This window comes from Eschscholzia californica, unplaced genomic scaffold (genome assembly GCF_041429995.1).
Source record: "Eschscholzia californica isolate CP2 unplaced genomic scaffold, dmEscCali1.0.p SCAF_2, whole genome shotgun sequence".
NCBI classification, from domain to species: Eukaryota; Viridiplantae; Streptophyta; class Magnoliopsida; order Ranunculales; family Papaveraceae; genus Eschscholzia; species Eschscholzia californica.
In genome coordinates, this window is record NW_028238309.1 from 33,792,742 (window position 1) to 33,803,824 (window position 11,083).

At 37.0% G+C, this 11,083-nt stretch overlaps 1 protein-coding gene and 1 long non-coding RNA gene across 3 annotated transcripts; one reads left to right on the forward strand and one right to left on the reverse strand.

Annotated features, from left to right (window-relative positions):
• Nucleotides 1-122: 122 nt before the first annotated feature.
• LOC147557491 (elongator complex protein 4-like) lies at nt 123-6,349 on the reverse strand. Of its 2 annotated transcripts, none has more exons than XM_086658339.1 (9): nt 5,952-6,349; nt 5,339-5,510; nt 5,004-5,230; nt 4,848-4,914; nt 3,404-3,557; nt 1,689-1,761; nt 1,177-1,336; nt 998-1,089; nt 123-735 (listed from the first exon to the last, which is right to left on the reverse strand). In XM_086658339.1, the coding sequence occupies exons 2-9, from the start codon at nt 5,469-5,471 to the stop codon at nt 565-567; spliced, it is 1,077 nt and encodes a 358-aa protein (XP_086514465.1). In that variant the 5' UTR covers nt 5,472-5,510; nt 5,952-6,349; the 3' UTR covers nt 123-564. The 2 variants fall into 2 exon arrangements, with proteins under 2 accessions (XP_086514465.1, XP_086514466.1); XM_086658340.1 differs by having other exon boundaries at nt 5,339-5,527; nt 5,952-6,204.
• A 72-nt stretch (nt 6,350-6,421) lies between these two features.
• LOC147557492 (uncharacterized) lies at nt 6,422-10,246 on the forward strand. The gene is made up of 3 exons (XR_015234037.1): nt 6,422-6,560; nt 6,713-6,797; nt 7,909-10,246. It is a non-coding gene; the product is annotated as an uncharacterized LOC147557492 (long non-coding RNA).
• Nucleotides 10,247-11,083: the final 837 nt, after the last annotated feature.

The window sequence follows — 11,083 nt, forward strand, 5'->3', positions numbered from 1 at the left end:
GGCCTTTATTAATCTCCAAAAATAAATAGGAGCCCTTATTTTTTCTATTAGGGTGTATGATATAAAACTAGAGGTCAAAGTCATTTTTATAATCTAAGAGAAGAGAATAAAATAGCTCTTGGTTTAACTGAACAAGCAGATTAAAAATGATGATTAAAAGTGCTATCAATTTCGTTTATTTTTTATGTTCACTCAGTCATCTATGATCAATTCTAATTAATTTTGATCAATATTATACCTCTTAAACAAGATCAGAACAGTTACTGAACAAAGTGATCAAGTGAAGAAACTAACACTCTAACCAGGCCATAAATTAACAAATCTAAACAACTATTCAAAAATGTAAGTACAAAAATTGGTCGAAACCCACAAAATTTGATAGAAATCTTTGAGCGCAATCTCTTTGACCATAATATTAACCTAATATCTAAACGAATGATGATCTTCTGCCACCATTTGTCTGTACTGGCTATACCTTGTAATGAACAAGGGGAAAAGACTTGCCGTCAATAAGCATTTGATCTTTGTTTGCCAACTTCTCCCTTAAAATTTTGATATTGAGAACTAGAAATCGAGGACAGAAGGTTTAGAGGAACCAGAACAACTACCAGAAGAACCACCATACGAACTACCACTTGAACCATCAACTGGAGCTTGATTTAGTCTCTCTAACACCAAAGATCTTCGACGATGAAGCTTTATTGAGAACGTATTTGCTTCAAGAATTACAGGAACCTGCCAAGTAAATGAACAAGTAAGAAAGGCTAAACAATCAATACTAGATTCATATTTAACAAATTACAAATCGAAGCCAAACCCAAAATGGGTTCCCATGTAAAATTACCGAAACAGCAATATAATCTGAAAGTGAGTAAGTGCCTTCCGTACAGGTTTATCAACTTTCACTTGCTTGCATCTAATAATGGATTTTCGATGGCGGCAAATGAATCTCTATTTAAGATCACTAACCATTTCTATATAGAAATTTCATGAGTACCTGTGTATTGGTCTGGGCTACTTTATGAACATGAAGAAAGCCAACCATATCCTGATACCCGGTGAGGAGTTTTGCAAGCTCTTTGTCCTCGTCTGTTTCGAATAGATTATAATAATGAACTCATATAAAGAAGTTTTGAAGTTATTAATGCTGGCATCAATTTTAAGGCTGAAAATTACCAGGGATTGCTCGAACAGAGAGCAAGGTGTCTGCCATGTGCTGCCATCTCTTAGAGAACGATGGTGAAAGTAGCGAAGGCGGAAAAGTTATCACAGCAACTGCATTTGAAGATCGTACCATGCTTTTCAGAGATCTGATGAAGGATAGCATATCCCATTCCTAAACAAAATGATAATAAGAATTATACTCGTGAATTTCATAAAAGCTAAGTAAGACGTTCCTGCCCTTATTTCTGCTTAAAAGGAATTATCCAACGACTTTCATGTTTTTGACAAATAAATGAAGTTAAGGGTAATATATTTTTCAAGCTCCCGCTACTAGGTAATTGGGGAATAACTTAATGCGCAGTTTCTAAACAGAAAAACGTTAGCCCCACTAGGCAGATGGAGATTCTAGAATCCCAGCTCATATGCAATATCATTTAAGAAATTTTCGGACTTGTAAAGCAAGTTAACCAATTGATTGGGATTAAATGCAAACAGGAGAACTTAATAGTGTAATAGGGACTAACCATCTCAGAGTATCCACATTGTGGAGCACAGAATGATTGTATGGCAATTCGACCGGGATAAGCACCATCATTCCTGTAAATGAAAACCGTTGACAGCTTAATAAAGAGAAGTGGAGGTAATGGTGTTCTGCACGTGCAAATGATTACTAAAATACGAGTTATATTTGTAATCACCAACCGACATATTTGAAATAACCAGGGTACTAATTTGTGAAAGGTGTACACATGATTTCAATAATATAAAAACCAGAGGTAGAAATACTTCAAGGAATCTCAAAGACATATCAATCAAGCCAAGATTTGATCCATTGCTGGTTTTAAATCTTATGAGCTATATGGAATAACAATGTCAGCATCCTAATAAGTTACAAGCTGGTGGTCACTACGGAATTTCAAAAGCAGTAGTGGAATAATTGAAACAACTCCAGTTTTTAAGTGGAATATTACAGAAAGTTTGCGAAGAGACAAACTGATTGCTGGGAGCATTACAGTGAACAACAATGTTAGAATTAGTGACTAGTGGGCAAACTAGTGACACAATTTCAAGCTGAAAATTTCGAGCATTTTGTGAATAAATAGTATTGTAACTTCTAAATGGATTAAATGAAACTAAGTTTCAAGTCGCCTATCCACCTGTAGAATACAAAATTTTCAAGGACCCGAATAGCTTACTCAAGGTGGAGGACATCCTGGCACAATTGTTTCATTGGAGCAGAAACATAGGATGGGCAAAGGACAAAACATACCTAGATTTCATTACTAACAGGGAGACCATTATGATGTAACATATAGCCTACTAGTACCTAGTTTCTTCGTACCCTGTTATGTATCTTGTTCCCTCTCATTTTGTACAAAACTCCATCTTTTATAAATAATAATTCAAAGTTTCAAAAAAAAAGCATCTAGCGGGTACTCCGAAGTCATACAAAATTGTGTCAAGCAACAAAACTTAAATACCAACCATATGGTATGTACCAATTAGCATAGGGAAAATGCATGAAAATTGAAATGGTAACTGATACTGGTACTAGCCTACTAGGTACCGATTTGTTAGTGGAGACAGACCAACACAATCACATCCGCATACGTGTTATATTGTAATATATATATATATATATATATATATATATATATATATATATATATATGTATGGGATTTATCATTTATAATACTTAACAATAGTGTGCATGTGCAGGTATATACAAGATATACATATAAAACGTCACATTATAAAATTAAAGTGACTACGAGTGCCAAACGAGAGCAATTGATGTTTGACATGAGCATGCAAGTACCCAACACATAAATATACTGAGGAAGTAACTAGTAAGGAGTACCAAAATTATATAGTCAGTAAAAAGTGTGTTACTCTCATAGTACTCAAGGACCATCAATTACTTCAATGTGATCATGCGTCATTTTATTTTCCAAACAATAAATTGCAATTATGCTTATTAAGCGTACCAAACGAGAGCAATTGATGTTTGACATGAGCATGCAAGTACCCAACACATAAATATACTGAGGAAGTAACTAGTAAGGAGTACCAAAATTAGATAGTCAGTAAAAAGTGTGTTACTCTCATAGTACTCAAGGACCATCAATTACTTCAATGTGATCATGCGTCATTTTACTTTCCAAACAATAAATTGCAATTATGCTTATTAAGCGTACCTTATATTTCCTATCTAAGCAGCAAGTTAGAAGGACAAACCTTGGGAATTGAGCCAAAAATGACGAACAACGATCACGAAAATCTGCTAGATTTGAAGAATCCTGAATGCTAAAACATTCAGTACGCTGTGAACTGAGTATGTGCCTCTCAAGGGGCTTCCGCAAATCAAAGTCGTTAGAATACTCTGTTGGATCTGAATACAAGAAAAACAAGTGACTTATAGCTCCATTTACCCACTAGGTAATCCATGTTCTAATTCTTTATATATATATATATATAACAAGCATTATATTTAAGAAGTAAACAATTTTACCTCTCTAAGCAATTCGAATACATAAAGATCAGCTTAAAACAACTTGTACAGTTTTGACAAAACTAACTTTGTATTTAACTTGTAAGTGCTGAATAAGTATAATTTATGCCACAATAAATAATTGGTGTGAATTATTATGAATCTCATCTTGGCAAAAGAGATGACTGATCTTCCAAATCATTTTGTTGTCACATTTATTGTCGACATGAGTCAATTCATGCATAAAGAATGCTCCTTTTCCAACTTGTGTGAGAGTGGTATTAAATAAATTCTATAACTAGGAGTAAACAGAAAATATAAAGCAACTCCTACGATTTCCTAAACCGCACAGATCTTGTTTGAAGAGTCGAAAAGCAAGTTCTATGGGATACACAAAGTCACAGACCCATATATTGACCAGCAGAAGCTATTAACTTGTGGACTGCTAGTAGAACAAAAGGACCTTCAACAGACTGTCTCTCTTCAAATCCGTTCTTTCGAAACTTTTAATTGGTTTGATCAAGAGCGAGGGTGGATCACTCCAATAAAAAACTAACACTTTTTGTTGGTGCACAAAGGGGGAGTTAGTCTCGCCCACCCAATATTTTACGATGGTATTTGATCAAAGTGACAAACTTCAGTTGGAGGTCTTTCCTTCGACCTAACCTCCCATTCAACATATACCCATAAGCCTCCACAATTTTTCCCGTCGAATAACTAAATGTCAGTTCCTGAAAAACGTTATAGAAGAGTAAAACTTCTAATCGAACAATAAACCGCATTAAGAGACAGTCCGCATAGTGTAGAAAGGCAAAATTCAAGATCGAGGCATTAATAAGCTATATCAAGAATAAAATTCTCAAGTTTGAAAGAGTTTCTAGTGATCAAGACCTCTACGGTTCTACGTCTCAACTCATCCGCAATTCGTAGATATCTTAAAGATGCCTCATTTAGAAGTAAAGAAAAGAAAGTAACTCAACTTAAACAAATCTAGGTAGCTTGAAATTCTAATGCTCTTTAGTTAAATCCGACTCAGAATTGAACAAACATTGTTATATTCATTCAAAAGGCAAAGATTGGGTCTTTTAGTCCCCAAAGAATCTTACTTCGGTGATTATCAGGATTGAACAAACATTGTTATATTCATTCAAAAGGCAAAGATTGGGTCTTTTAGTCCCCAAAGAATCTTACTTCGGTGATTATCAGGATTATCCCCAAGATACTTCTTGTACTGCCAAGCAATCCTCAAACCCTTGTCCTGAAACTCAAAGAAAACCCTAAGTAAGACATTCAAATTCTTCCCAAATAGCCAATGAACCTAGAGATAGATGGAGAAAGAGAGACCACCTGTTCAGAGTCAGTACTTCGACCTTTGTCATCTTTGGATAAAATGGGAGTTGGTAAAGTACCCAGAAAAGCTCTTGGATCTTTAGAAGGACTGGCATAAAGAAGAGGTTGATTATGAACAAGTCCTTGAGACATGAAATTTCTCAACAAAAGTAGATGATGAGGTGCTTCTGGATCTTCCATCACCATTACTAAGCTTCCTAAAGGAAACCCACCTCCTAGAATCTCTTCATATTACAAATTAAGGTCTAATTAAAGAAAATTATAAACAGAAATAATGATAGTAGATTTTCTTATAGTTGGGTAGAGAGAGGGAGAGAGAGAGTTGTAGTTACTGTCAAGGTCAGGGATTCCAGAGGAGACAAAGATGGCTCCATTGGGTCCATGCTTTGTTCCAGGCGTCTGAGAAATACGTGAAATCGGTCGGTTGGGAGAGAAACTGCTCGTCTTGCCCCTCGTAGCAGCCATGATTGATGCTGCTGCTTCTTCTTCTTCTTCTTCCTCACACTAAACAACAAGGGTCACTGAACAAGGTAAACAAGTATTTTGAGGCCCGCCCGCAAGGGCGAAGCCAGGATTTCTACTCATACCTAGCTAGCCCAAAATTACTATACAATGTATATGTAATCAAAAAATTGTATTTGAAGATGATGCACTAAACAAATAGAGTTTATTCTCATTCTTTGTGTTTGAACCTACTACATTAAGTTTTGAAACTAATTTCTACTCAAATCTAAGAAAAATCAACCCCCACAACTATGCTCAGCAATTTCCCAACCATAATAAACCCTAAGAGAAAAAGGATTTTAGAAGTATTTGGACTGTCAATGAATAGAAAAGGGAAACCCTAATATCAAAACCAGTAACCTAAATGCCCAAAACAATAGATATTGAAGTATTAGAAGCTTTAGAAAGAATCAAAAAGAAGAGGGAAGAAATATCACTTACCTAGATGGTAGATAACAAAGTTTTGAATCACTTGATTAGTTGATTTTGTTTTTGTTAATAAGAGAGAAGATAAAGAACCATAAATATCAGTTTGAATCTTCACTTTAAACCCTAATAATTGTTAGAGAAAGTGAGAGGGAAGAACGAGATGATAGAGAAATTAGAGATTAGAGAGAGAGATGATGAACAAATTTCCTCTCGATCAAGGCTCTGTCTCTCTCGGATAATCGGATACCTCTCGGTCAGGAAGGTCAGGGCTCTTTCTCTCTCTGGTCGATTTTTCTTCCAAAAATGATGCTATGCCCGGCGGTTTTCCGGCCGAATCCCGGCAAGCCGAGTTGGCAGTCCAACCGGGCATAGCATCCTGAGTTGGCAGAGTGAAGAGGGTAGTTTTACATATTTTACAAATTGGTCCCTCAAGTTTTAAGCCTTTTGAGTTGAGTCCATTTTCAACTCAAAAGCAAAACACGGGATTTCACTCCCTCCATTCCCTCTTCCTCCAATAGCTAGGGCAAAACTTGATGCTATTCTCTAAAATCGATTTCAGCAGTTCAAAATCACTCGAGAAATACCTCTTCTTCACTCGATTCCAACCCCAGGCATCATCAGGTAAGTTCATCCACTCAAAATCGATTAACATAACTAGTAAAACCTAGTAAAATTGTAGGGTTTTTATTAGGTATTAGTTCTCAGGTTTTAGGTCTTCTTTTTCTTAGTTTCATTTGCTTGATTCTAAAAGGGTTATGCTCGAATCTTGACAGAACTAGGGTTTTGCTCGATTCCATCATCAGGGAATAAGAAGAACGAACTGGTCATCTCTGGTAAGCTTTCTCGCGGGTTTCTCTGGTAAGCCTACGTAAACACACTCATTTTGATTTGTTATTACTAATTTAGGGTTTTCATTTTGCATTTCTGTACATCGTTGTCTCATGTTCATCTAATCAGATAATCAAACAGAACTAGGGTTTTATTGGGTAGTAGTTTCAGTTTTTAGGACCAGTTCGTTCTTCTTTTTCTTAGTTTCAGGTTTCAATTGTCTGAATCAAATGGATCTAAAATCATCCCAAATCAGCCATTTAGACGAGGCAGATAAAACCAAACATTATGAAATCTGATTATCTGACTCGAGTCAATAAAAACCTCACATCAGATTTCGGTCTGACTTAGCTAAAAAACACTACCATGAGTAACTTCCTGTTGTCGGTAACCGTCTCCACACTGTTAAGTTTAGTTTATAGAAACCAATCCAACAACTACTACCCATGAATGGAATCTTGAATTGCTAGATTAACTATTCTCAGAGGATATAGTATATAAAATCACCATTATCCCCTTAAATAATACAAGTGAAGACCAAATCCATTGGAACCCAACCAAGTCAGGAGTGTATACTGTGAAATCCATGTATAATATCTTCACTAGACATTAACAACCTGAATTGCAAGTGACAGATTTCTGATCTAAGTTATGGAAACTTGAATGCACTCCAAGAATTCAACTCTTCCTCTTGATATTGTCCAATAATTCGCTTCCAACAACTGAAGTCCTCTCAAGGTTCATAAATCTAGAATTTAGACTATGTGGGTCACATAATATTCAAACTAATCACTCGCATCACATATTTTTTGAATGGCCTTTTTCAAGGAATGTATGCTTTGCCTTACCCTTCGCTCTTTGTATTGATGTCTCTGGATAAGGAATATTACAACTCCTTGATCTACATCCTAACTACTTGGCGGGTAATCTGGAAAATCAGATGTGAAGTGCTATACCAAAAAAAGAAACCATCTATATTCCAGATTTATCACTGGAACACAAAGTCTAGCTTCAGCTCAACTTAACCACATTAGATCTCCAGTACAGCATGAACCTTATTCTTCCATTAAAGAAATAGATTTCCCCACCACCAAACACAAAATCAAGTGCAATTTTGATGTTTCATTTACTAAAATTACAGAGGAGGCAGCAATAGGAATCGTCTTTCACGATTCTCGTGCTAATCGTATTGCAAGAAAATCATCCATATTCGCTGCAAAACAATAGATGAAGAGGACGCATTGGCGGAATTTCATGCTCTAGCAATGGCCAAAGACCTAAATTTTGGAACTCTAATACTGGAAGGAGACTCTAACAACATAATCAAAGCTATCAATGGTGATGAAAAGGCAGTTCATTAGACTAGCAGAAGTGTTATTAGATTAATGCGGTTTCTTCACAAGAATGGCATTTGGCTCGGCCAATCTTGATGATGAACTGTTAGTTGTTATCCCTCTTTTGTGTTAATGGAGCAGTTCACATATGTTATATGTGACTTAAAAAAGGTTAAGTTTTGTAGGCCCCATTCTTGGTATAAAGGCCCTTCTTGTGAATTCGGTACGAGTCCATCACATTTACAAAAATAGACTACTTGAGTGAATTTCGGTGGACTCGTACTGAATAATCTCTTGTGCATTTGGTGGGTTCTTACCGAATATTCTCTTGTGAATTCGGTGGACACGTATCGTATCCACAAAGAGGGGCCCTTTAAACAAGAACGGGTGGCCCAATAAAACTTCCCTAAAAAGACTGGATGTAAAAATAGAGTACTGATTTAAACGGCCAAGATTCTTGCACACGAGATAATACGGTAGATCTGAAAGATGTAAGCAAAGAAATTCTACATGTAGTTAGGGACATAAGTGATGGAATGGCAAAACAAAATGAAAAGATGAAAGCAAATAAGGAAAGCAGCGCAGAAGATTATCAACAAATAAGGAAGAAGTGATGTGACACGAAAATGTCACATTTGGAGAGCCTAACTTAGACTAATTAGTCATTTTCGAGTATTATCAATAATATTTTATGTGTTTTTCTTCTTTAGGTACCATATTTGGAATAAAGAACTTAATTCGGAATAAAGGGAGCGAATTATCACTATCATTTCATGTGCCCAAAACGAGAGAAAAAGACTTCAAGCAAATCAAATGAGAAGAGGAGTCAAAGACGAGTCCAACGGTGGAAACGAAAGTCCATTCCGAGTTCGGACGGGAAAGTTGTGAAAGAAAGAAGTCGAGGTTCGGTCTTAAAACAAAGATTCTATGAAGGCACCCCCCTTGATATCCAAGTGAAGATTAAAGCCCAAGTCTAAAACCCAAGAGCCTAGATATGAAGGAACAAAACCCAAGCCCAAAAAAGATGAAAGAAGGAAGAGATTTTGGAGGCACCCTCTTTATGGACTCAAGTTTGAGTCAAAGTCAAGTCTTGACTAAGCTAGGGTTTGAGTCAAAAGAGAAGGCCAAGACACTATTCATTTTCTTCTTCATTCTTAGAATACACAAGTTTGGGGAGGAAAGAGGAGGCAAGGATTTTAGGGTTGGTGTTCTTGGTTGCTAGAGAGAGAGCTTGAAAGAGAGGGTTTTGAAAGAGCAAGAGGGAAAGAGAGAAGGTGCCGGCCAAGCTAGGTCGGCCATCACCAAGGCCGGCCAAAGCTTGGCCGGACAAGTCACGGGAACAGCAGCTCCTAAGTCGCGCTGGCACGGGAAGTGCAGCTGCACGGCCGGGAAGGAGCAGCAGCACGTTCCACAGGAGCTGTTGTTCTTCACGGGAGCTGCTGCAGACGCATCCAGCAGCAGCTCGGACGGCCTCCTGCTCGGGTTTCTTCAAGAAGACGCGGCTGCAAGGCACGGGGTGAAGTTGCTGTGCACGGGAACTTCATTGCTAGCTCACGGGACGTGTCTTCATGTCTCGGGACGGTCGGAACGGGCTCGGACTAGCATGGAAACAGCTCGGATTGCTCGGATAGTGCACAGCATGGTTGCACATGGCCGGATCTAGGGTTGGCCGGAACTAGGGTTTCTTTGACCGGATTTTTCGAGGGTTTCCGGCAACATTTTTGATTCGAAACCATAGGGCTTTTACTCCCCATGTCTTGATCTATCTTCTCATGTAGTTTGATTTGATTTTGGGTGAAAAATCTCTAGAGAGAGAAAGCTTGATGAAGCTTTAATGGTGGATGTTCTTGAGATGGAGAAGATGATGATGAGTGCTATGGGGAAATCTGATTTTTACTCGGGGACACCCAAAGTTCACTATTAAAGGGAAATCTAGAAAATTGCTACGGGGAGATCGACTACACTTAGAGACTCATTTTTCTCGACGAACCTAGTCTCGAACCTCATCGAAAAAGGGGGATTTCTCATCATCTTCTTTTCATTTATTATTCAATCACCATGTTAGCTAAATCAAGTGTGTCGAATATATGAGATGAAATGTGATGAATTCGTGATTATGTTTAATATGATTTGATGTTTTGATTATGAGTTGATGTTCATTTTATTCGATTGTCGTTTTGATCATAATTTCATGTGTCTTGTCATGTACTTCACATAGTTAGGCGACTAGACGACACTTTCGACGACTCGGGATTAACGTATTTAGGACGTTTGTTTGACTAAGTATGATCTCCGGATATACGTAGTACTTATAGACATCACCTTAGGAGTCGAACATCGGTTGTATTTTGATACATTAAATCGGACAATACATAGTCGTAGATTTATCATTATAGATTCCCGGATTTTGATACATGAACTCTCGTATTCGGATATCCTTGAAGCATGATTCGAATGTGATGATTGGTTTGTTATTTGTTTACATGTGAGTTTAATTGTCTTCGTCTAGTTTTATAAACTAGAAGCCTCGATCTTAATCGTCTAATTGACACGAAGTTTGATAATGTGTACTTAGTTTGATAATCGATACTTAGTGATGTTAGATCGATTATACTTAATTTGACATATTATGCTTATTAGTGTCATTCTTGTTCATTTTCAATTCATTAGATAGTGTGTTTAAGTTTGATAGTCAATGCTTAGTTACGTTTGATCGGTTATGCTTAGTTAGACACATGATGCTTAGGATTGTCAATGTGGGTGAAGTTAATTACACTTTCATGCGAATAGATACATAGTATTTGTCATTGTCGATCTTGTGGATCGAAGTATCCGTCTCAATTAACTTTTACCCGAATCAACTCTTACCGTCTCCCGACTCTTGTTCCTCTAACTCTTCTCTCGAATCTCTCTCGCCCGTTTACTTTTATTGTTTAGTTTAGTTTATTTTACTTGTTTGCTTTATTCTCTTATCACTTTATT

Bases quoted from the DNA above. Each gene is read 5' to 3' on its own strand.
- LOC147557491 (XM_086658339.1), bottom strand. From the start codon at position 5,471: ATGGCTGCTACGAGGGGCAAGACGAGCAGTTTCTCTCCCAACCGACCG. The intron at 1,337-1,688 runs GTTAGTCCCTAT...CATTTTGTTTAG, and splicing joins AATGTGGATACTCTGAGATG to GAATGGGATATGCTATCCTT. The intron at 1,090-1,176 runs GTAATTTTCAGC...TATTCGAAACAG, and splicing joins CTCTGTTCGAGCAATCCCTG to ACGAGGACAAAGAGCTTGCA.